This window comes from Lathamus discolor, chromosome 5, assembly GCF_037157495.1.
Source record: "Lathamus discolor isolate bLatDis1 chromosome 5, bLatDis1.hap1, whole genome shotgun sequence".
Taxonomy (NCBI): domain Eukaryota; kingdom Metazoa; phylum Chordata; class Aves; order Psittaciformes; family Psittacidae; genus Lathamus; species Lathamus discolor.
This window is the reverse complement of record NC_088888.1, coordinates 64,951,048-64,978,449: the sequence shown is the minus strand read 5'-3', so window position 1 is coordinate 64,978,449 and position 27,402 is coordinate 64,951,048. Positions and strand designations below refer to the sequence as shown.

Sequence of the window (27,402 nt, the reverse complement as noted above, 5' to 3'; positions counted from 1 at the left end):
CTTGGCAATAATACACTACCTCAAACAGAATCCCTGTTACTGGAAGAATACTGCTTTAGAAAACAGAAGACCAGGCAATCCCTATATGGAAGATGTGTTTTCACAGAAATCCAGTGAATGATTCAGACATCTCCTGATCATTTTTAAGTCTCACATTTGTTAACAAGCAGACTCATTCAATGGATAGGTTTTATTTTCTTTCAAGACAGCATGGCTAAGCAACTTCACCATCACTTACTTCAAAATAGACACCTGCCAAAGCCCTTGCAGTAGCATTTGAAGTATCATACTGTATCACTAAGCATTTGAGTGCTAACTTGCAAAACAAAGAACTGAGATGTGTCAGGAGTTCAGAAAGCAATACTCCAATACCCTACTGAAGAGACTTTCGTAGTGATGCAGATGTGTTTAAGTGGAAGGTATGATTTCAAAACTGCTCAAGTGAGCATTGATGTTGGTTCTCCACACCTCACCCCAAACAGGACTCTCAAGCAGTCACTAAGGTCAAACACATCGACAACTGACTTAAAAGCAAAAATCAACAGCTTGCTAGGTTCTCTGATGATGTGACTAACCTAATAAACCCCTACAGTGAAAGAAGTCTCAGAGGGCATGGACAAGGGCAACATGCCATGAATCTCAGGCTGACCACACTGACTCACCACAGCTGCTGCAAAGAAACCACCTGTCTCAACACAACAGGGACTGGTGGGTGGCCTTTGTTTAATGTATACACCTACAGATCAACTGGTAGTATAAACATTTGAGTGCATTTAAAAAGTACGAATGTCTCCTCAAGTTTGTGAGACCAGCATGGGGGAGTGCATACCTGACTCACCCAACATGCTCAAGCTGGCTTCAACCCGTAAGTGCCTTCCCAGCACCTGAGGACACCAGCATTGTGACAGTGAGTATATTAGAGAGACAGAAAATGGGAATCACATTGGTAGTGTGATTGAGCTGTGTACCGAAATTTCTGTCTTTTACTAAGTCTAACTTACAAAATATACCGAAAACACAACATAAATGTGCCATTCTGCTAAATCAGAAATTGTGTGCAACATCAACTGTCTTCAGAAAAGCAAAGTTGATATTAAACCCACATATAGAAAATAAAAAAAAAAAACAAAAAACCAAAAACAACAAACAAAACAAACAAACTGCCCTGTTCAGATACTACTGAATTCTGACAGATGACCATTTAGAATGGAAAATAATACACTGCTGTATTAACACTCCATGTATGAACAGCATTATAAATCCCAAACCCACATCTTGACTATGCAAAAAAAGGGATCTCTCTCCTTTATACCAAGTTCTAATATTTGACATCATCTCTCAGATAAACAAAAAAGCAAGCTATAAGCAGAGGTAAACCCAAAAAACACTCTGGAGGAAAAGAGGACTCAAGGATACAGCTTTCAAGATCTACACAGGTAATATGAAACAGTCACCGAGTGAATAATCAGGACTGGAAGGCAAGTGCAAATGAGAAGGGACACAGAGGAGCTGACAGAAAACTGAGTTGGAACCAGAATGAAAAATCTTTGTTGTTAGATGAGAACAAATTTAAAATACTCTTCCTTACTCTTTGGCTTTATCACCAGGAGAAATGAACACCATTTATTTTCAAAGCAGTGCTTCAGAATTTCTGCAACCCGTATTGTTCTTTGTCATCTTTAAGGCTTAATATGTATCATACAGGAAATATTTTTCCTAGTTGACATGGAAATTTAATAAGAAGACATAACACCTTACAGCATTGTGACAGTTGCTAAACAATTATCCTTCCTAACTTGTACAGAGCAAACATGCACTGAACCAAGACATGTTTTGACTTTCAACAGATATCCAAATACACTTTTCCTGGCTGCTTAGGCCATCCTTGCTATTACCTTAAAGGTTTCCCCACTCATAACATCAAGTTCCCATTTTTTTTTTTAATGGACAAAAAAGAAACTTACGCTGCATAGGCCTTAGCAATCCTCATGAACATGACTTCATCTCCTCCTTTATCTGGATGGTATTTTAGCGATAGTGCACGGTACTGTTTCTTAATTTCTGATATACTTGCTCCCTTAAAAGGAAAGTTTTGAGTTATCTATTAATAAATACCTGAAATCAAATCTATTGCTCTGTATCTGTAAAGCACATCATTAATATTTCTCTGAACCATCCACTGAACTAAAGAATTAGGTTCAAGTATACGATCATGAAACTCCATACGTGTTTCATGGAAACATGATAATACTACTTTTCTAATAACATCTTAATAATCATTGTATTTTAAAATCGAAGTCACAGTCTAACAAAAAGACATTCAGATGACAGGGTTGTTTTTTTTTTTCCTGGATTACTTTGTTCATCAGTCCATAGGGAGGAAAAAAAAACAAAACAAAAAGGCCTTCTTATCTGTTTGACAAATCTTTTCCTAAACATATTCATGAATACAAGATTCTCACTTGCAATATTCTTCCACTTAAGCAAGAGTTCATAGATCAAGTGTGATGGTTCACTGGCAGCTTGCAGGCAGAAATAAATCTGTCAGTCACCAGGAACAACGAGACTGCCTTTCCACTTAAGAATGCCTTTGACTAGAAGCATCCTATCCATAAATTCTTTCAAGCTGCTTGAACAAAGGGAATACATTACCTATACCTGAGAAAGATACGGATTTTTATTCTACCACAGCATACTTAAATCCCACAAACACAACCCCTGTGCACTAACTTTCAAGTTGGTCTGGGAAACTACTTCACTACTCAAGAAAATCCACAAAACTTTATAGTAAGTGCAGATAAAGTTTTTCTATTAAGCTACCTGCTAGGTTTCACAGAACTCTTATTATAGGACTTTTACCATTTTGTGGTAGAGGCCTGATGTGCTGACCTTAACTGCATAATAAACAAGAAGTTAAAGAGGACAGTACTGTTTCAATAAATTTAAACTAGAAATTTAACTATCCTCAGGCTTCATTTGCTGTTACTTTACCCTAATTTTTTTCTCTCTCTGCAATAGAGGGTGCATGTGATCCCTGATAAGCTGATGACAAACTTCCTATCATTAATTGCTTACTCCTCATTCTCAAAAACTAGGCTACAGTGGTTAGGCCCGACTTACAGAAATGCTTAGTAGCCCGGGACACTTAGTGTCAATAAGCACTCTGCTTGCAACACGGAGCTTCCCTATATTAACTACTTACAGGGGAAAAAAAAATTAAGACCCCAATTGTCTTACTTAAAGACTCCAATATTATAATCAGTTTTGAGCTTCATCTTTATGCCTTGGATCCCACCTGTGAAATAGCAGTAAGGATACTTATTCAGTAAATCAGTATCTCAGTGCCTTGTGTATTAGTGAATTTAAGTGATGTGCTCAAGAGGGCTACTCTATGTTCAAAACAAGGTGCTTATATTATACATAAAGTAAGATGCATCTGCATTAATCTGGACTCTGTCCATGTTGTGGTTCTCCTAGGGAGAAAGGAAGCCTCTTGTTATAAGCTGATATGCTAACATAGGGGAAAAAAAACCCAACAAAACAATCTTGGCCACAGTGTGAATGCAAAGAAGCAAATGAATTACTGTGTGCCAAAATTGTCAACTGCTTTTATCTGCAACTTTTTTTTTTGTTTGTTTGTTTTTCTTTCACAGCAACAAAAATTCCATTATCTAACAACACTTCAACATCTGTATCAACATCTGAATCACTTCAACATCAGCAGGGCTGGCAATGACTCTAAAGGTTTCACTTGAATGTTAACAGAAGAAAGTTGTTCACTTTCCATGTAGTCTGAACTACAAGTTTTTCAATGGGATTTAACAGACATTGCCTTGATACCACAAAAATACATAAAATAAACATGCTCTGGAATTCTGGGCTATTTTGAGCTTGACTTCAACTGATCCATCTTCACACCTATCTCTTCATCCCTCACATAACATCTCTGGCTTTAATTCAGCTTGTCCTTACGACAATGTTTAATCCCTCCATCAGTTACTGGAGCATTCCAGTATTGGTTTCTTTACCTGGGTAAGTTGCATGTGTCTATAGCATGTGTACAGTTTTTTATTAATAAACATTAACTTAAACACTTTTTTCCCCCAGGGTTGTTATTTTAGAAATTTGACAAAGACAACAAAAGAAAATCCTCTGATTACCTAATCCCTAGCCTGACTTTTTAGCCAAAGTGAACCAAGATATACGACTGATAAAACTGCACAGTTCCAACAGACACCATTCAATAGTAAAAACGTATCTTATTCCTCCACGTCAGTGAGAGAATGCAAGTCAGCAGTCCGTCATTCACAGAGGAACTGAGCAGAGGCTGAGTTCAAATAACTTGCTCTGCACATGACAGGCAGATCTCGTTCTACTTGTCCAGCTAGAAAGAGGCTAGAGTCTAGCTATAATGGCTTTCTTACCATAGAAAAGCAGTACAGTGATACTATGCTTATGGTGACAAGTCCCATTACTAATGGCAAGACATGTATTCGTTAATATTCATATACATATTAAACTCTTCCACACTAACAATATAACATCAAGCTTAATCAAAACAGGTACATTCCAAGTTCTTCCATACTATTGTGCTGAGCAGTATCCACAGTGTACTTCCCTAGACTGGTGAGTAAAACATACCTCAGACTTCAGAGCTGAAAAGATTACTGTTATTCAAAAGAGGGGCTTTATGTCAGGAAATAATTAACATAAACAGAGAATTTGCTTGAGGTACTGTGGTTAAGATGAAGAGTTCAACAAGATTAAATGAGAGTACGAAAGATGTCTAGAGGGTCTACTTCTCTCATTGAGATAAATAACTTTTGACACCCTTTTGAATCAGACCTTCAATATAAATAAAGCACTGCATCTGTTTTCTAGATAAATACTATTCTCCCTTCCTCCCAGTTTAATAAACCAAATCATTGGTGTTACTATGTAGAATTTGTTGTTTGCATACAACCAAGATGCAAGGTAACCTTTACTACATCAAAATGAGCATCTCCAATGACCTCTAGTGAAACCTTTCATTTACAAGAGAAATACTGTTGTACAGCTGTAAATCAAATGAATCCACATTCTTGTTTATCAAGTTTACTCAGCAGCATCTCCAGAAATGTTTTTTGAGACGAATTTTCACAGGGCATACAAAGCAGAATGTCTTTTTTGCTTTCCTGTACCACAGCATCAGAGTAAAGATTCAAAAAGATTCAAAACCCCCACCTCACTATATTAAGAAAGTCATTAGATTTTTTAAGGGGTTCAATACAAAAGTTATAAATTAGTAGAGATATAGGCAAAGAATATCTAACGACTGCCTTTACAATATGGAGTAGCAACTTTCAGATGCCAATATAGAACAAAACCACTAGATACATTCACTAAAGCTTACTTCATTTACAAAAAAACACAAGCCTTAAATTTGACATCTAGACATAGACCATACCATTACAATAGTACAGACTAGTGAAGGATGCTGTTACTTACAGGATCCAAATGTAAAACCTCATAAGGGTTGTATTCTTGATACTCTCGATCTGTTTTGGAAACTTTGTATGCAAGAAACAAAAATAATGCCCAGCCAGCAAGGAGGACTATTTTCCTGTTTGTGAGGGAGGGAAAAAAAAAAGAAAAAAATTTTTTTACATGCACAATCCTTTAGGACTAGTATACTTCTACAAACAACAAAAGAAACTATTTGATATCGGTCTTTAAGAAAAAGTATTAAAATAGCAAGAAACTTTAAAGCATGTATGAGTATTCCAGTTATAACACCACATTTGACACAGGTAAGACAGCTGCTCTGACTAATTTTTTCCCCCTTTTTTTCTCTAACAAAGGCAAGCCACTACCAACAAAGACTCCTTCCATTCTTTAACTGTCACCAGCAGGTATACAATAGTTTTTCCTGTTCTTAAAGGCTGTCTAGGATCAGGTTGAAGTCAAAGTCGATTAAAAAAAAAAGGCTGAAATAGATGCATAACAGAGAGCAAAATATTTTGATGGGGTGAGCAATAAACAAGGAACTGAATGATATAAAACCAGCAACTTCAAACACACAAATTATTACTCCTGTATATTTGAATATATATGTTTGCATGTTAAATATTTAAATCAAAAGACAACACCAGCACCACTAACTTCAGTAAAATAGGATTGTTTTCTGGAACAAAGAAATGAAGAAATACATTTTCTCATTTATTAGGGCTGAGGTTCACTGGTTTCATTAAGCAGATACTTTATAAAGGACAAACAGCATCCATCTTGATTTCAAGCCCTACTAGATAATAATGATGGACTATTAATTACTATAATAGAACAGACTGCAAATGTCTCTTCTGTGACACAAAAGCTATTATTATATAAATAATTCCAGCAGCTTTGACAGGGAAAAAAAAATTATTTTTATAAAAATAAAAATGTAGGAATTGCTTTAATGGGAAGTCATGCAAATGAAATGTACTTACTTTACTGTAGGAATTATGTTTTGTTGTGGTTTTAACAGTCGCAAACGATACCACAAGCACCTTCCATATACATTTCTTATATTCTTTAATCGAATTTGCTCTATATAAACAAAGAGAAAGATTACGATTAACCAATGTGACAAAAAGCAGAAGTACAGACATGCTCACTTTATCCTGGAGTAGGTAGCACAAGGTCAGTTGGAGGGCTAACAAAGGATCCAGCAATACTGGAGGGGAGAATGTTTTTTATCCATTTAAGTGACACTACACATCCATAAGCATTAAGAGTTGGTCAGGTTATTCTCCGCTGCCTGAAACTAATCTATTCTATTTTCCACATGCCACACAGCAACCATCACTTATGAGCCCAGCCTTTGCCCAGCTAATGTGCACCTGTAAATTTTACTTCTGCCATTTTATACTCAATGGAAGACTCCCAACAAGTCTTCCATTTCCATATGTCAGTTCCTGTGTGCAGGAAAAACAAACCCCCAAAAAATCTAATCCACATAAAAAACAGTGTTTGTATACAACTGGAGTGCAGTTAGAGCAACAGCTATTTCCTCAATTCAAAACATGATCCATTTTTCCTCCTGTTTGCAACGTCTGCTTTTATAAGTTGCCTTTGTTTAGGTTTTTCCTGTTGAAGAGGAAAACAAAGTAAGAGTAAGGTAACATTTGTAAGCAATATAGCTCAGTAATATGGGTCCTTGACAAGAGAGTATATGCATTAATGGCAAACTAGCCAACAATACTGCTTCCTATGCCCCTTCTGGACAGGACGGAGCTGGTCAACATCACGGTGATGTTGACAATATAAATACAAGGCATGGAAACTCTCTCTGTTAAGAGAGTTTCAGTCTTATTTCAGAGTTAATCAAGACCAACTTAGTCTTGGTCAAACAAGTCCTTTGTGCTAAAAAAGGTATGATGCTAAGCAAATAGCTTGTAGAGAATTTCTGTAAGCAGTGAAATTACATGTTATAAAAGATAACTAGGATTAAAATCACTTAAGTAACTTGCCTATCCACAGGCTCTGCAGTCTAACTTGCAACACTTCTGAAGAGAGGTCACTGTAATTACCTTACATGCAAAGAAATAAGACCACTTGGCCCTTTTCAGGCTAAAGGTGAAAGAATTAAAGAAAAAAAAAAACCAACCAAAAAATCATCCTGACTCAATACATTTAGATATTGCTGGTAAACAAAGTGACTAAATTTACCAATTTAAACAAGTTTGAATTATCTAAAAGGCAGGAATTATATTAACAACTTTGATCCAAAGCACATGTTAATCACATCCTAAAAACTCTTACATCTCAACTCTGTACCTTTAACAAGGTGATGCCCTCAACTAAAACAGCAGTTATGATATACAGAAACATTTATATTTTACAAATTTCTAAAAGGTGATTGTAGGAGACAGTGCCTGCCTCGGTTTAGTTATTCTGAAGATATTGGGAGGACATCAAGCCGGCATTTCAGAAAAAAAGAAAAAAAAAAAGTTGATGGCATTAAAGACTAGACAGATGATTAAATTATGAAGACTAAAAAGCCCTGCTACAGAAACAGGGAAGAAAATATTCTGGGGGGTTTAAGTGATCTCTTGACAACTATGAGCCATATCGTGATGCTTTTACCTACAAGGCACCAATGATACTTGAACAAATCAGGCATCACAAGTCTCATAGAGGACACTTGTAGACCCATAAAATTATTTGGTTTGGAAGGGACCTTAAGATCATCTAGTTCCAAGCCCCTGTCATGGACAGAGATACCTCACACTAGACCACAATGCTCAAGCCCCATTGAGCCTGGCCTTGAACACTGCCAGGGATGGGACAGCCACATATTCCTTGCACAGCCTGTTCCAGTGCCTCACCACTCTCAGTGAAGAATTTCTTCCTTGTATCTAACCTAAATCTCCCCTGTTTAAGTTTAAACCCATTACCCCTGGTCCTATCACTACAATCCCTAATGAAGAGACCCTCTCTGGCATCTTTGTAGGCCCCCTTCAGATACTGGAAGGCTGCTATGAGGTCTCCACACAGCCTTCTCTCCAGGCTGAACAGCCCCAACTTTCTTAGCCTGTCAAACGTGTTTATGTTAACCATAAATTGCTCATTTCAAATACTGTCAATAAATTCAGCTGTTTGGTGCTGAAGCAAGATGAAGCCAGGTTCAACCACACTGACCCGGACCACCTATCTGATTCAATCCCTATCATAGCCCCACAGACATTTCTGCTTGTCCAGCACAACCAAGGGGCAGTACTGTTTGGTACCAGTCTTAACTGATTAAGCTGCCTGCAGAAATACCTAAAAGTAATGTGGAAATCATTACCACAGTGCTCTTGGAGAAACAGAAGGTGACTAAGAGAATTTTGTTTACTTAATCCTATGAAACTAAGTATAACAGGATATGACTCCTTTTACTGTTTTTGCTAGGATGTTTTTAACAAGCTGCTGTGCCTTGGCTTTAAAAGTCTATGTCACCCTGTGACAAAATGCCCCACTTCTCAAACTTGCCTACTGTTCAGCCCCACAAGTACCAGATGACCCTCTCTTTCCCCTTTTCTGCTTCCTCCCTGCAAGAACAGCCAATACTCTTTACCTTATGCCAAAAAGCTTCCAAAAGGCCCTTAGGGGAAGGCACCATAGAGAAAAGAAAAACAGTTGTGCAAGGTAATCTAAAGAGTTGGCATAAAGTCAAATAAAAACTGACCACTAAAGGTGGTTTATAATAACCAGAGAACTGACATTTTGGAACAGCCTTCCTGTAACAGCTGCAGGAGTCACATTTTGTAACCAGTCTGACAACAGCACCAAGGAGGAAAAGAAATAATTAAAAAAAATAATTAAAAATAAATAAACTGAATATATAAATGAGGCAAGTGGTGAGAGCGAAAACTAAGCCCTCTGGATAGGTAAACAGCACACACCTAAGTCAGCTAAAGAGTCCCTTGCAATGATGACCTGGGACAGCTATGCTGCACAGGGGAACCTCAGAAAAAAATACAGAAATAAGACATGATGCTAAGCAGCCATCATATTTTTCACACATGCATCTAAACAACTCTAGATAAATCTAATTACAGTTGATTAAACCACATCAAAACTAAAGCTCATCATTAATTTCTTTACAATCTTGGGATGGCAATGGTCTCATCTGATTAACAGCCTCAAAAGGAAAGAGGGCACTAAAAGGATGAATTAATGTTCATAGTTACCTGTCTGGAACATAAAAGAGAATCAAATCCTTCTCAAGTTGAGGCTAAAGTCCAGACTATTCAAATTATTTAGTGCTATCCTGAGACACTTCCTTTGTCACATGTCATCATTAACACATATGAAGTTGGGGAACTCAAAAACAGGCAGCTACTCAGGAGAAAGAAGGAGGAGTACAGACAAGATCTCTCCTATCTCAGGCAGAAAGCCATTGGGCAAAACATCACCCTGAATAAGAAAGCTATATTCTTGCTGTATCCAGGAAAAACAGGCTTCCTGTTTATTTACAGACAATGTATGTGATTGCATCAAAAAAATACTGATCTCTTTAGGAAGAAGTTGGTTGCAGGAAATAAAAAAAGCTAGCAAGAGCCAGAATACCAGATAATTACTGTGCTTAACAAAAGCAGCAATGTATTCCTAATGAGCAGGCTGTGGATAAATCAGGTCCTTTTTAAATTTGCCTTCCTCTCCCAAGGAGTTTCCTTTCAGACAAATGGATATGCCATGCCACTGAACTGGCGCACTGTCCCTGCAATATCCTGCATACCCCAAGCACAGAGGAACAAATACATTACATGTTGCTCAGGGTAAAGCTTTGCATCAAAATAAGAATTGAATATTCTTTGAATTTTAGCTCTGGAATCCTTCCTCTATCAGGGAAAGAGGTTCGGAGTCTGAAAAGCAGGTAAGAGTTTCCTGTTTCTCCTCACTCCAGATCATGGCTTACAACATAAGAGCACTTCAGAAACCATCCTTTGATATGAGATTACAGGGATTCAAAGCTAGGGATGATGCACTTCCTCTAGTCAAAATTACTTCTCATTTCATGAGTAAAAACCCTTAATAACAGTGAATCTCCCCTACAGTTTTAAAAATAGGTATTAAACAGCCTCGAAAAGCAAAGGTGTAAATGCACTGTGGTTTTGAATCCATCTCACCAACAATAAGCCATGCAACAAAGTACTGTTAAAACACCCCTCTCAGATGAGGTTGTAGACTGCCAGTTTGTTTCCCTAAACAGTCTGAAGAAGCATCCCATGCTACCTTCATTTCCCCCAAGATTGTTCCGGATGTATCCAAAATTCCCAAGATTCACAAGCAGTTTTTCATCAGTACAGCTCTCTTACTTTCAGAGGGTTCTCACAAGTGCCCATCATACTACCTTAACAAATGTATGTGAATATCCATTCAAAACTACATCTTAACACACACTTCAAGTTCTCAAGAAAGAAAACAATTACTGGCACAAAAGAAAACCAGAGTGCCATCTCTTTCAGTTATTCAGAAAGAGCTAGTCAGGTCCTTCAGTGATAGTAGTAAATATTTAAATGCAACACTTTTAGACAAATGAAAACTATATTGACACCCTAACACAGCTAAGCTATTAACAACTAAATGGGGGAAAAGTTAATCTTTACACTAATCTGCTTACCACTTCTGGATTAAATAAAGTAATTAACAGGTATTTTAGACTTCTGCTTCCTTAAATGTAGCTGTCTGTTTGGCTACATACCTTAGCTAGAGAATGAATACATATCACTGACCTGTACATTTGACATAAAGTCAACTTTATGTTGAGTCCGAAGAGGTATGCAGCATCTGGATGACAAACTTGGAGCAATTATTATAAAAGGGGGTAGTGAGGAAGACAATCTTCGGGGTTTTTTTCCCCCTCTATTTAGTGACTAAAGTGACTTTCTGGAAGAAAGGTCTCAGTAGAGAATGCTTAAGTCAACAGTTGACTCCTCTTTGTTAGAGCTTATATACCCCTCCTCAACATCCAGTTCTTTACAGAGAAGAATTTTAGGATGAATAAGCCAGACGTGTCTGCTTTTTCTGGGTTCTTGGGTATCACAGAACAGCTGAACATTTGAGATTGGAAGAGACCTCTGGAGATCATCTAATCCAACCTTGCTGCTCAGAGGAGGGTCAACAAAGCAGGCTGCTCAGAGCTCTGGCTGCAAGCCTTCAAACACCTTCGAGGGCAGAGACAACACAGTCTCTTCAAGAAATCTGTTCTAGTGTTTGATCACCCTCACAGGGCAAAAATTTTTCTCATCTCTGTCTCAACATCTAAACATTCATTCACCTACTATATGACAGGTGAGGAACACAGGACAAACACAGAAGGAAGCTGATCACAGGCTGGATTGGCCATTTCCATAGACTACATACAACCTGCGTCCTGCAACTCAACCATGCCTGACTTTCGTTTGGATGTTCACCCATACCTTTCTTATCGGCACACACACTGCCCTTACCCCCTGCTGCCCATCATAAGAAGTCTTTGGTTTCTCATACAAATACTGTCTTCAGAAACCCAGCCCTTTACAAAATGCAGCAACTCAGTACTGTTTTACCCCATTTCAGCAGACAAACTTCAACCGGTACATGAGGAACAAAATGGATAGGCAATGTCAAGCAGCTCAAGAACACAAGCACTTCTGTTAGCAGACACATATGCTGGCATGACTTCACAAAACACATTAAATACAATACCACAGAAAGAATGGACCACTTCTGCGAGCAGTGACAATAGCACCAGACAGCTGGGCTATGCTGTTTCATCAGAAGATAAATCTGGGACACAAATCATTTTGGGGTAAACACCATAACGCAAACAAATACAACAGCGCTGCATGAGGTTTATTTCATTTTTAGTAAGCCATGTAAGGTAACCTCACCAAGCCATTACTTCAGAAATAACTTCTGCCATACTCCTTCCTGACAGGGAAGAAGAAGTGGTCTTCACTGTCCTACTATCAGAAGTGCTTGAGAAATCTTATATATTTGTTTCTGAAGAAACAGAAAGATCAATTTTATCCTTGGGAATGCTTGACAAATGATCTCTATCTAGACCTAACCTTTTGTTTCAGGTTCTAGAGGCGCCAACAAGTGCTCCAAAAGAAAACCTAAGGGTTTTTCTAAGGGCAACTCTAGAAGAAAGGGAATGGAAAAAGGGTACACCAAGAATTATATAGAAAAGTTTTAATCACCAGAATCCTGTTTCAGCCGCAACAAACATGTCAGTTTTAGGAAAAAATACCACAAAGTAAGACTACCTGTCTTACAATCAGTTCTTGTTTCTAAAACTTATAGAATATTACAATATATATATACAATATATATATATACAATCAATGATTAGGGCAAACAAAACCTAATTGAATTAAAAAAAATATCCAGAATAAATGGAAGGCACCAGTTTTCCATCATTCTACCTCAAACAGTAGAAAAGAAGTGCAACCTAGCCTCCTGTATCCTTTCCACCTTTGGGCTACTAAGAAAAGCAAAGGCAGCAAGTCTAAAATACGGCTCCAGTGGACTGTCAGAAAAAGAAACATGAGGTGCATCTGTAACATTCTGCCCACCAGATGCCGACAATTCCCCCAAAGGAGAATGCTGCTTGGTTTGAAAAGAAAAGGACTTCTTTCAGCAAGGAACACAGGCTGCAGTTCTGCAGCCCAGGAAACACCAAGATCACTCTGAAGACAAATCTTTCACAAAACTTACTTGCAGCATGTCATCCTCTGTCCCTGTCCTGGAAACTTGTACTTGTGGAATGCATTAAGAGATGCAAGTAACACAGCATGCAAATCACAAGTAAACATTATGACTCAAGGGTACTGCAGCTCTAAGTATTATACCTACTCTGTTAAAACTGAGGGTAACAGGCTCACTGCAACACTGCTCTTAGAGAGTTCCTGATTTTGCTGGGTTTTATTCAGAGCTCCACAGTTTGAATCCTCTAAACTGTCCACTAAATAGGTTCCTGTTTCCTTTCAACAGCTGTGTATATGTATCCATACACAAAATGTATCCATGTACTTAATGCAAAAGCTGAAGTCTTGGGATCTTTTCCTACTTCAGCAATCACAGAAATTAAACAACAGTATGGACAATTTATTTACCGATGTCTTGAACTGGGGCTCTCTGAACAAATTCAGTTTGTAATCACAGAAGCATTCCTAGAATAACAGGTCATGAAAAGAAGTATGGAAATGCTAACCTACTGCCTTATCATGGCCTTATTAGGCCATTTTCACTTTATTGACAACATCATTGATAATTATTGTAAAATAGACTCCACATGGATATAATATAGTATTTGGGAATAATTTAAAACATACTAGATTAGGAAAAACCATCTTACTTTCAAAAGAAGCCACTGACAAACACTTTTAATGACATTTTAAAGCAAATAACCCATCTTTCCCAGCAACTAAGAAGCAGGATTCAAACTCATATTAACTCCAGTCAGCAGCTTCTCTGAAGTACAAAATAATTTCAAACCTTATTATAATAGGATTGACTCTTAGTATAAAACCCCAAATTATGAGGCATAAAGCAAATTAAATTGATTTTAAAGTCTAAAATGCAGTTACTGAAATCCAAAAGCTTTCAAATGACCACTAGTATGTAACACTAGTATTTAAACTAGAAAGCATGTTTCAGAACTTTGAACTGACCATGTAAGTGAAGACTTACATGATCTGAATGCTTTCCAATTTAATTGTCTATTATTTATTGTAAGAATTGTCTTCATTCCCCCAAGTTTATCTATAAAGAGGTTAGATCTAAGTTTGCCTCTCACTAAAATGGTTAAAGCTGAATAATCTGATGCTAATTGTTTTCAAAGAGATATTTTTCTGTCTAATAAATATTCATAAATAAAAAATATCTATTTTGATTAACATGTTATTAACTATTAAAACTCCAAGCAGTTCATAAATCACAGGAAATCCTGTGAAAGACAGCAAGACCTCTTCATCCCTAGAGAATGTTTTGCAGCAAGTAGATTAAGTGTAAAAAGGACAAAAAGCAACCTAACTTCTCATTTACAGACAGTTCCACATGTATTTGCTGACCAAAAGACAGTATTTGTTACCAACAACTTTAATAAACAGTAACCTAAGATAATTCAACATCCTGAAAGTTAACTTCTTTTTAAGTTTACTTACTTGGACTCACTGTTTACAATCAGCCTCACTGGACTCAGGGCACAGTTCCACATCACATTACTCCTAATCAAGCCATTTCCAAGCCTTCTCCTTCCTATTAGTATACAGTCTCATTTATATGACAAAACCACCAGCGTGACTCTTTAAAGTTACACCATCTAAATTATCAAATCTATACTAGGGGTGGACCTACAGGTACATCAGCAGAACTTTAATGGAATCTGAGAGGAATCAGAAAACTGGGCATTTTAATAAGCAATGACACCCATATGAGTCAAGATCAGCAATTTTAGATTAAATCAACAATGCTGGGCTCCAAGACTTAATACATCCTTAGTCAGCAGCTTTATTTTTATCAATTTGGTGTGGTGAGGATACCAGAACACATTCAACCCAAATCAAATGCAGAAAAAAGTCACTTCGCATACGACAAGTCACTAAAAATGCCTGTATTCAACACTGTTCTGATGTACACCTTGAAAAAGCTATAATAAAGAACAGAATTAGTGAACACAGGGAGAAGTACCATACATCCATTTATCGGTGGGGCTTTTGTAAAGGAGAAGTCCTTTAAAAGAAGCAAATGTATGGAAGAGGATGTGCTCTGTATATGGTTTCCAAAAGGTTTTTTAAAAGTTCCTCTTAAAAGTCTTTCAGGCCAACTGTTGTAAAAATAAATGTGTGACTAGAAGACAGAGTGAATGGCCAATTCTCACAGCAGAAGGAAATCGCCAGGAGTTCTGCAGAAATCTGTGTTGGAACTATGATACTCACATTTCACTAATTAGTAAATTGGGTAAGGGGGTAAACTGTAAAATAAAGCTTCTGCATAATATTAACTTCTGGGTAACAAGGGCAAGAGTATTCTGAAAAATCATAAAGATTAAGCAAGTGGACTACAGAATGGCACATGGAATTCAGGGTATGAAAATGTAAAGAGTAATAGGGACTATCCTAATTTTATATATATATAAGGATGAGTCTGGTGCTGACCATTACCTCTCAGGAATGCAATCTTGGGTGTTGTGAGAAACTGCTTTATAAAAACCTTAGCTGAATGCTTATTAGTTATAAAAAGCAAAGCAGATGGTTAGAGCATTGCTGTGAAATATGTTAGCTTGAGGTATGTGCAACCTTGAGCATGATGCAAAGTCCTAGTCCCCACCTCTCAAAGAGAGGCTACTAGAAAACAAGCAATTAAGCTGAACAAGGACCACAGAATGTACGAGAAGATTTACGGCCACAAGCTACAAATCTTTCATCCAAGAGAGAGAAAAGTGCAAGAAGAGGTAACAGAAGGCCATAAAAAAACTTAAGTGACAGACAGGATTGAATGTTTATTGCTCCTCCAGTAAAGCAAATACAGGTTGTCAAATAAAATCAGAAGCAGATGCAAAACAAAAATGATTATTTGCAGTCTAGGCAGCAGAGCTGGTGAACTCCTGGCCACAGGATGGTATAGATGCCATGCTTAGAGAGTCAGTGAACTGAAAACCACTGGAAATGGGGAAGGTCTCCAATGCAAAGGAAGAACCATTTATGCTTGTCTAGTTCTTTGCTCCTTATGGCACACAATTTTGTAATATCATGTAAAGACAATATCTGACCTGACCCAGTACATCAACTCTTTTGTTTCTAAATAAATAAATAGAAATATTTGAAACTTTCTTGGTAAGCCTTTGTAGTAGTCACAATTCTAGCAACTGTCTTAGGTTCAAATGGTTTAACCAGCCAACCAACATAAAAGCATCTTTTGAATCCAAAAATGCATTACCTCCAGCAGATACTTATATTTAGAATACTAGAATGCTTGTATGCAATTTTCTGTACAAGGGAAATATAGTGAAAATATGAAAACACCTCTTCAGTCTTCTCAATTGTACACTTACTTGAAACCTACTGCAGACACAAATCTTTTCGCTCATGAAAGAAATGAAGTACCTATTTTGAGTTTGTCCCTGTTCTTGATATGGTTCAGCCAGCCAGCATGACCACCCAGACCATGAAATGGAGGCACGTATATCAGGTCCTGGCTAACAACGGGAAAAGAACTAAAATCCCTCACTGGGAGAAGGTAGCACTGAAGGGTGAAAGGATAAAGCAGCAGCCCCACTCTAGACTTGCTGAAATTACTGCAGATCTGCACCCTTCTTCACAGGCATGCATTTGAAAGGAGTGTTGAGTGGAGAAGGAATGAGACCATAATCCTCACTCTGGAATCACTGTAGATCCCATTCCTCATTGCTTACCTTGCTCTCTCAAAATTCCTACTCCTCCTGCAAGAACGGTTTAGCTGCTCACAAAACTGTAACTGAACCATCACACTTCAGCCTTGAATATATGAGGTTAAATAGCACTAACTTGAATTCCCTAATATGTAGCCTATACATCCTGGTAGTTCAGTGTCATCTACATGACTAGTCAAGATATTTTTGTAGCAAGTAGAAAATGAACAACCAGGTATATAATAAAACTTTTAGAATGCTGGTTTCATAAGCTCCCGTAACAAAGATTGAATTAAAAAATAAATAAAAACAGCTTTATGTTCATATACATGTAATAAGAGATAAAGTTCTTGTAATAGCTTGATCTTTGTCAGTTCAAGACAGTCTTGAAGCTACTTAATCTTTAATAAAGGGTTATTAATTTTATTTTACTGCTAGGAGGCTACAATGCTTACATTAAGATTACAATACTTCAAAAATATTCCATGAAAAGACATGCCCTTTTTTCCAAATAACAGAGCAGTTTAGATTACTCTGTCCAAACGCTTTGTTTTGAGAAGTATTTTTAGAGATAATTGCTAGGCATTACTAATGACATCTCATGATGTTTGCCCTTTCTTCAAATGTTTCAGCAAAAAAACCCTACTGCCTCAAAATAGCAATATAACAAAAAAAATAATAAAATAATATTAAGTATCACCATTATATTCCATTCTCCCTTTTAATAGTCACCTAATAAAGCTATATTTTTCTGAACTTGAAATGGCTTAAGTTAACCACAGTACCTTCAATACCTTAAAAAAAAATAAATTTATGTCATAACAGTTCTTAAATGCACAACTGAGTTTCACTAACTGTCCCTCCTCCCACTTCCTGACACAATACTCAAAAGGTTATATATAAAGGAAAGGACAAGTATATACACATACAGGCATAAAATGCTTATTTTCACAGATATCAGGTTTTCGCACCCATGCTCATCCATTAACATTAGCAATGAGCATGGCATCCTGCTGTTTTATCCTGTCCTTTACCAGTATCCTGCACTTTTATCCTACAGTATCAAATACCAAAATGCTGTGAAATACTTTGAGGGAACATTAATAAGATTTTAATGAACTATGAGCAAGGACAGAGGTCACAGTTAACCCAGTCCAGCCAATCTTATCTCACCAGAGGATTAGAAGCAGCACAGAAGAATCTTACCCCATAGTGGGAACAGTAGTACTAGGTAGCACCAAGATGCCCTTCCTCTCCCCCAGTTGGTCTATGTTACAAATGCTCATTACTCCATTACAGATAAAACAGAAGAAATGCTGCCTGCATTCTGTACACCACCTTGAGCCACATCCAAGTTGCAGACTCACTGTTTGTCCTTAAAGAGCCAAATAAACTTTATAGCCCCAATTCCTCTTCTTCCATCTTTAAGTAGGGGATTAATACAGTTGTCTGAAGACTGCCTCAAGATCTACAGATGAAAAATGCAACAAAAAATTAGAGAAACCTTCATATTTACTATAGAGGGATATTCAATATAGTGGGCAGATATACACAAGGACCTTCTCATGACTTCTAGTCAAGGTTTTGAACATAGATGCCAAGTACTACCCATCAACAGCAGTATGCAAAAAACCTGTTTCAGATACAGTAAAAAAATAACAAAATAGTATTATCACCATTATAGTCTATTCTCCATTTTAATAGTCAACTAGGAAGCTACATTTCAAGTGAGCTGTAGTTTGCCCAGCCCCACTGCAAAAACAGTGGGCTAGTACAGGGGTTCTCAAACTGCCTAAGCTACCTCTAGAGGCATGGCATCTTCTAAGATTAGCAGGGAATAGCCTCCTTTAACCAGATTTTGTAAAGTGTTTCTTAAAGAAAGCTTTAGCTATATCTCAGAGACATTTAAGAGGGAAGGATGCATGGAAAAAAAAGGTTAATGAGTGAGGACAACATGTTGCTGGGGTGTGTGGACCGACAAAAAAAGGAAAACATATATTATATGTATTCTTATCACAATGAAAGTAAACTGTACAGCCTTTATCTGTTCCACGTCAATACCTTTTTATTCCTACAGTAGATTGTTCTGTTCTTACAGTTTAAGAAAGAATATCTATGTTCCAAGCATAACAGCTCCTACAGCCTCTGTTCTCTCAGAGAAGAGACTGCAAGAGAAAACTTTCATTACCCCAGCATTCCCAGCTATTATTCTTTGGAGTTTTTGAACAGTTTTCAACATCTTGCTTTGTTCAAGTCAAAAGACTCAGGACAGAAACTTTTATTTCTTTCATCAGGTTTGTAACACATTATGAATACTCAGTGCCCTAGAAGAGGCTAATTTACTAATGTAGACCTCAAATTCAAAAACTGAAACAAAAAATTGGACAAACTTTCAGATACATGTACATAGCTATGAAGTACATCACAATCTATGACCACCTGTTTCAGCACTGCTTTATAATTGCATGTCTCAACTCAGCAGCACAGATACAAGTCAAAAAGTACACAAAGTTCAGCAAATACATCAGCATTGGGCAACAACTGGCACATTATCCAACTGAATTCATTCAGCTCTTGCTCTTCATTTTCTTTCCAGATGCTGGTGTTTAATCCACACAAGCCTACTATGAAACTGGTTCAAAGCAAGCCCAACAACATGAAAATACATTAATGGGCACTTATCCACCCCTAGTTGCTGAGGAAAAAAAAAAAAAAAAGTATTTTCTTCAACTCTTGAAATTAACTTTCTGAAAAACAACTTAAAAATCCCCATTGCAGAAGATACTTTTCAGTTAAGTCAATCTGTACCAGAGTTAACTCGCTAGCAACCGTACTTTTGTTCCAAATCAAGAACAGTCCTTGCAATAGCATTCCTAACAGTAATTATGCTAAAGTTATACCAATATTTACCCAAAACATAGGCTATCCACAAGAAGTGTGAAATAGGGTTCTGTTTGCCTTTTTTCTTAAAAAAAAAAAAAAAAAAAAACAAAACACACAAAACCAAACCCACATATAGATACATGTATGTTCAAAAGATACAAAGTCAAGGATAAACAATGTAGCAATCAGCCTCCTTGCCTCCCAGCTCATTCGCATCCGGTACCATCCCACACATCCACAAAGCGAGTCTTACCCAGAAACTAATAAACATTAAAATAAAAAAATAAAAGCTTAATAAAGATTAAAAAAAATAAAAATAAAGATAAAAAAATAAAAGATGATGCTAAAAATAAAGTTAAAAAATAAAAACTTAATAAAAAAATAAAAGCTCAACTTAGTTTCTTCTGGTCACCCCACACTGCCCAGGTGCTCTATTTGGCGCAAGGGAGGGGGGAAAAGAATAGTGACTTAAATCTCTTAGAGCACAGCTACCTTGAAGCAGTGATGAAATTGCAGCCCAAGACACAAAGCTGAACAATTAACCTTTTACAAGAGCCTTATTAGTTCCACAATGAACACCAAAGAGATAAAGTCACTGGGACAAATCTGTTCTACAAACTTAATTACCTGCTTGTTTAGTTTATCAAAGCTGAGGTAATGAAGTTACAGGACAGTTCACAGGAAGACTACCACACCACAGCAAAAACCTCCCAAATGCAAGTATTGATCCTTACTGCAGGCTGCAACAACACGTGTTATGGACTCTCTCAGAATGCTTGGAGAAAGCAGGTTTAGACACCCAGAAAAGAAAAGCAGCTCAAATTTTATACAGGACTTGAGAAAAGCATCGGGTTAAGTCATACTGTTCTTCAAGACAATAGTACTGAAAAGGTCTTTTGCAAGTTTATTTTAAACACTACTAAGAGCAAAATCTTAATAGCTTGCAAAAAAAACTATCCTGATGAGATACTGACACTAGGTAACACATTGAAGTTTTTCAAAGTAGTAAAGCAGAATAGATACATTCTTACTTTCCAATCTTCCTGGTGACACAAACGAACACTGATTTTTAATACTGTTTTCTCCTCCTTCCATTTTTTCTATGGGCATTTACTACAAAACTACAGAACAAACCCCAGAAAGTGAGGGACCATCAGCAATTCCCAGATTTTTGGTGCTAAACCTCATTTGAAGAAAGTCGTGAATGTTTTACACTCTCATTCCTTCTCCTCTGCTGGTGCTTTACTGTATCAAGTACCAGCAATCCATGGCAATGCAGTTGTAGAGGGAAACAGTGGGCACCAAAGGCTCAACCTCCTGCGTTTCACTCTTGCTTCAGACTGTTTTGTGAGAGCAGCTGAAAGCTCATGTGGCTGGAGCTCATCTTCAAACCTATTTTTCAGCAAAAAAAGGAATCTTTGAAATGTCTTTCAGGTGCTCTGGTTCACACTGCAAAAGGGTTTTGAAGTGAAGAGGACAGGAATGCGATTTGCTTCAGAAGTTTGCCCTGATCCAGTCCTCCCCCAGCAGGCTCTGCTGCAAATGGAGCTTAAGCAGCTAGCTAGTCCACTTGGACCTCACCAAGTCCACCCACAGGAACAAAGGCATCTCTATCTACACTGGGTTCTCTAGCACAGGTAGGGCAAAACACAATTCAAGAACAAAAATGTTAGTTGGTCCTAAAGGGAGAAAGCAGAGGTCTTGGCAGAGCTTACTTTGTTTGGCCCAGTACTGTGTGCCACTAGTTGGAAAACCAGCTCTAAATTAGAATCAAAATGAGCATATCAACATCTAGATACCCCTGGTCATTATAGGAATCAAAAGTTAGCAGTGCTGGAAGATTACTCCTCTCAAGACACACACATCTTCTCTTAGCTTCTGAAACAATGTATGTGTTTTGGTTTAGGGGTTTTATTTTGTTTTTAGCTAGTGAATTATTCTGAAAACAAGAAGTTTTGGCTAAACATTCACTACTCTCCATCATCACAAGGTTTCAATTTATTCCTGAAATCCAATTTAAATGCTGGAACACGTATGCTTGAATACATACAAAACTGAGAAAACTACTGAGATGATTTTGCTGGAAAGGAGTCGCACAACAGCCATACACTCAAACACTAGAACACCACAGCACAGCAAGAGACCACTCCAGTAGTCCCAAATGTCACCTGCACAACACCTCAAAACTCCATTTAAAACCAGCCTGCAGAACAGAACTCAAGCAGGAGACTTGATACACCCTATGCTAAAAATTAGACTATACTCACATTATAAAATCCATTAAGACAATTAATGAGGCAGAGATCATTCTTTCATTTCCATTCATTGCCATGCCTGGTGATTTTCACTCAGTTGACTCATTTTTGTACCAACAGTGTAATAAAATTTACGTTATATTTTGGAAAGTATGGTTTGACAGAGCTTTGTAAGCATCTAGCACTAATCGCAGAAGAATATTCAGCAGGCCCTCCATACACTTGACAACGCTAACTAGAGGGAAATCAGTAATGTTTAATGGCAGGCCTATTTGGAAGCTGGCTACAATCCATATAGCCATATTTCAAAGTTGGGCTGTCATTTTCTGCCATTCTGTAACAGTATCTGAAGATCAAATATAAGGCTAGTAAAGTGTTTCCAAGCTTGACAGATTTTCTATGGTTTTCCCTGCTTCTCTCAGCCCTTTGAAACCAAAGTTAACACCACTGAGCGTCACTGCTAGCCATACCATTCTGCACAGCATCTCAATTAAGTCACATCAATTTCTCCAATAAGCAGCTGCTAAGTACAGAAGAAGTAAAACACGATTCAAGAAAAAGAGCAATTTCCTCCCCCACTGCCTCTCATCCCTTCACCAGAACAAAAATAAAGCACAAATCTTGACTTTTGAAGAAAGGTTAGGGAAGTAGAGTCATTTTTCTTCTCTCTGATCCCACACTCTTTAAAAGCAATCCAAAGATTAAAAAATGTCCTCAGCAGTAACACCTCCCTCTTGCAGTAGTCAGGACTTGGAAAGACAAGGCAGAGGAACCTTTCCTTTCCAACAGAAAGAATTAACTCTTCAGTTGTACAACAGGTAGTATCTGGAGGGCAGAGATCAATCCTTCAAAGAGGTTCTCTAGCCAGTGCCCTGCCAGAAGCCACAGGCATGTCTGGCAGCAACCAAGACTGTAAACAGCTATGAGTTAGCACCAAAATAGCATTTGTTCTGTCCTTTCTATTTACACCATACTAGAAGGTACAGGAGTAAGATTTCATTGTTATTTCTTTTGCATATAAAACTAAGTTAAACAGAACCACACAAGCCATTTAAAATGGCACACAGAAAACACTGAAAAGCCACCAGAGGCAGAGAAAGGGATTACTCTCAGACTGCAAAACACAAGTGTTTTTAGAAGGTCAGTAGTTTCAGAGATGGGAATCAGCATCAAGCATCCCTATTCTACCAAACAGTTAACATCCTGCCTTTAAACACTATTTCTACGGCCCTTTTCATCTCAAAAAGGCTGTTAAAAATGTGCTCCTGTGCAGCCTATGTACCAAAATGCCATCTTCTTCCAAGAACAGAAGGATGAAGGAAAGACAAAGACTGTGGAAATGAAATTTACAACCATTCGGAGAAACTTTCAAACACTGCTTGGGGCCACAAAACACCATCCCAAAGGTCAGAATATAAATCTAGCACTTCGGACATTTAACAGTGACTTGCAGTGGGGAAAATTAAAGCCCCATTTCGACACTCACTATGACCTTATGGCACACAGAAGCAGAGACTGGTTAACTTTTCCTCTTTGGCTTAAACTCAATAGTTCGTTCTTTTTCCACGATGAAAATTTAGATCACCCGCCCTAAAATCCCGGGAAGACAAGGGAGAAAAGAACACACAACAAAAAAACCCTATCAAAACAAAGCCTTGGACCCCAGCGCAGCGATGACTCTGCAGGAGCAGAGGCGCGGAACGGAGCGCGCATTTCGGGGAGGCGGGCTCCGACCCTGCCGCTAGCAGCCTGCCCGCAGGTACCACTAAACGGCTGGCAGCAGACACACGGCCAGCCCACCGGCCCCCAGAGCGGCGGCCCCCGGGGCGCACTCCACCGGGCTCCCCGCAGGGCCGACTCGGCGTGCCCTGCGAGGCGGAGCGGCGCTGCTGCGGGCCCGGTCCGGCACGGGCCCGCTCTGCCGCGGAGCGGAGGCACGGGGTAGGGTGAGGGGATGCCCGCGGCGGCGGACGGAGGAGCAGGCTGGGCCCGGCGGAGGGCCGCTCACCGGCGTGCTGGTCCCGCGGCCACAGGTAGTAGGTGGCGGGGATGACGATGAGCCCCACGAAGCTGGTGAGGAAGTAGAAGAACGTGTTGCCGCTGTCGTCGTACTGGAACTGCTGCCCCGCCATGGCAGCTCAGAGCCGCGCCGCCCGCCCGCTGACCGCCGCTGCCGTCCCCCGCCGGCGGCACGCTCCGGCCGTCCCGGGCCCGAGCACAGCCGCTCCGGGATCCCGCGAGAACGGCCGCTCCCCCACCCCCTCCCGGGCGCCGCCGCCGCGGAAGGAGACGTGTCACTGTGCAGCCACCATAGCCGCGCTGGCGTCACCGGCAACACCCACTCCCCCACGCACGCCCCGCCCGGCCCGCTGATTGGCTCGCCGAAAGCCCCGCCCGTCGCCTTCCGCCGGGCCGGTCGCGGCACCCGAGGAGGGCTGCGTCGCTCGGTGCCCTTACTTGCCGGTCGCTGTCCCGACGGGTGTCGTGTCTCCGCCCGGCTCCCGAGGGCGGGTGGCCGCCATCGCCGGCCTGCGGAGACGGGGGTGCCGATCCCCGCCTGGCCCCCGTGCCACCGCCGCCTATCCGCAAGATGGCGCCCCTCCCCTGAGGTAGCTGCCCGTTGTTCCGTGGCCGCATCCCCGGACAAAAGAGGTGTCCCCTGGGGCCCTGAGAAGCGGTGCGACTGGCGTCTGTGATGTGCGGGAGTGCTGCTGGGGCGATGCTGGTTTCGTTCCCAGTGTGGGTGAAGCTGGGCTGCTCGGCGGGAGTGGCTGTGGTTTGCCCTGGGTATGGGGCAGCGAGGGGACGGGATCGGGAAGAGCTGCGGGAGCAGGGCTAGAGAAGAGAAGGAGAGGATGAGAAGTCGGGCAGCAACATTAGGAAAGCAAATAAAGGACCAAAAGGAGCAATATTATTAAGATTTGGAAGGGAAGCAGCATTCAGGGGGTAAATAACCAATAGAACTGTTGTTGAAGACATTTTGTAATATTTGGGTAAATAAAGGACCATTTTTTAGCTGTAGTAGTAATTCAGACGAACAAAGCCCTCATGATTTTCAGAGTAGACCCTGATCTGCCATGTGAGGGCAAGCATTTAAGATGTGTCTGATTCTGGATGCAGTTGCAGCAATGATCATACTCTGCAAGAGGATGTGACCCTAAAGGTGTGAAATCAAAAGGCAGATACCATGTTGGCATCACACCATTAATGGCAAATTACCACTTTGAAGCAGAAAAAGTTGCTAATCACACCCATTCAGGAGAGCATGCCCATCTCTACAGCTTCACAGTCCCGTGTACAGCCACTCATAAATGTGATGTCATAAATATCTCATAGTTTAAGTACTTCTAAGTTCAGACTGGGGCAAAATGTGACACAGAGGTGGTGATGGCATCACATGCAACGGAAGTGTAGGTCATACCTTAGTGGAAATAAGTGCTGTCTCAACATTAAAGAAGACTGATGCCACAACCAGGGAGGGACACCAAAGTCCTGGTGCCACAGACAGAAGAAATCTGCAATTTTTTAGGGAAAGGATTTTGTATTAAAATGTTTTTAAAATATTTTTTTCATTTATATTATTTGTAATTGTTCCCAGTTAGGTCCTTGTAGGGTTTGCAGACAAAGTTTAAGGTGTTTCCTTCTGTCTTTTGCTATATGCACTGCCTTTCTATTGTACACCCTCTGCAGTGATGCCAACTCTTGCAGTAGCTGTTTTGGAGGATACCTGAATGCATGAAGCTCACCTCCCTCTGGCTTTCTGGTGCTTAATGTTTCACAGTGAGGCAGTGAAAAGCAGTACAGTAAAAAAGAGACAGTGTGGGTAAGTGCCCTCTAGAAAATCTCTGAGCGATGTGATCAGCTGATCACAGAAGCCAGATCAGAAGGCAAAGGGGTATCACTCATGTTGCAGATCGTGAGACTGCTTCTTAACATCCTCATTTTGGAGCCCAGCTATGGATTTTCTATCAGCTATGGCAACATTGCTCCTTTGCCATGTTGACGTGTGAGGGGGTTAGTCACCTGCATGGACCTAGTGAGGGAATCCTAGCAGGTTGCTCTTACCCTGTCTCTGCCCCCTGCCAGCCAGCTCTTAGCCAGGAGCCGCTGGAAAGGAGGACCTGAGAAAGATGTTTTCTGCCATCTGGCTCTGGTATGTGCAGTAACTGAATAGCAGTGAGCAGGGACCATTCTAGCATACACCCTGATGATTTATTCAGGTGATGTTCCTTAGGTACATAATTTCGCATAAGCAGTGATGGTGATCCCTTGCTTCTCAGGGGAAAGGGAGAAGTTTTTTCCACTCATGGTCTCTCTGGAAGGTCACCTGGGTAAAAACAACCCCAGCTGCTTGGATTCCGGGGGCAGCTGAGTCCACTGGAGGTGAAGATAGCATTATGGGAACTCCCCAGTAGCTAACTATTTCTAAACTAGAGGATTCAATCTTCCCCAAATGCTCTTGAAGTACTTAGAAGGACCCACTGTGTCAAATCACAGGAGTGCCCTTTCTCACAACACAGCACTGTCATGCTACTAGCAGTGGAAGTGGACCCTTCCTCATGAGCAGGGTCTCTGTGCACACATGGGTTACTGCAGCTGTGGGGGCTTACCCCAGCATCTCACAGTCTGCTGAAGGGTCCACCTGGCTTCTCTTCAGCACCCTGCACCAGGTTCACATTGCTCGGAGTTACATGCGTGGTCACTTGCACTGTGGTTTCACAGTCACAGCATCTTTCTTGCGTATGCACTGATGATGTTTCTGACCTCATGGGCGAGTGTCAGCTGCTGACTGTCTCTACCAAGCATGCACCTTCAGCTTTTATGAAGGGAATGTTACAAAAATGCAGCCCACTGAGTTCAATACTACCTTAATTCCTACCCACACAAGCTGGAGACCCAAATTACTGGCAGGAGAAGGAGAGCTTCCCTTGATCTCTGGAAGAAAAGCTCTGACAAACCTGGTAAAATATCAAAGATAACAGCCTGGTTTTAGCAGGTAAGAATGGTGAACTTTAGAACATTTCAGCTGCAACAGATAGGTGATTTCCAAGCAGAATGGAAGCATTTATGATTGTGAAATGGAACTTACAATCTAGCATATGTGAGAACTTGTGGCCCATATACCACAACCTTCCTGATCTTCTGTGAAGCGGACTCCCTTCCCACAGCCGATGGAGTCTGGAGAGCAGGGATTTCCAGAGGCAGTGACTGGCCGACAGATGGTATTAGAGAATTCCACGTACCAGCCACCATAGCAGGGTTTGACTCTTGAGTGTCCACTGAATCAATGAGCTGAAAAGACATTCTTCTATAAAGTGCTCTTTATTAACAGCACTACAGCTTGAGCTGGGTGCCTCCAAAAAGGGACTCTAAACAAAGAAA

The 27,402-nt window shown here is 39.8% G+C and overlaps 1 protein-coding gene across 1 annotated transcript in view; it reads right to left on the bottom strand.

The window, feature by feature from the left end:
- The window catches only part of SEC63 (SEC63 homolog, protein translocation regulator), a 58,406-nt gene extending 34,102 nt beyond the window's left edge, over positions 1–24,304 (bottom strand). The window contains exons 1-4 of the mRNA XM_065681109.1: positions 24,029–24,304; positions 6,468–6,567; positions 5,488–5,602; positions 1,965–2,077 (exon numbers count right to left, since the gene is read on the bottom strand). Of these exons, the coding sequence (XP_065537181.1) occupies positions 1,965–2,077; positions 5,488–5,602; positions 6,468–6,567; positions 24,029–24,152 (452 nt within the window). The 5' untranslated portion in view covers positions 24,153–24,304. The remainder of the gene's footprint in view (positions 1–1,964; positions 2,078–5,487; positions 5,603–6,467; positions 6,568–24,028) is intronic.
- Between the last annotated feature and the right edge of the window lie 3,098 nt (positions 24,305–27,402).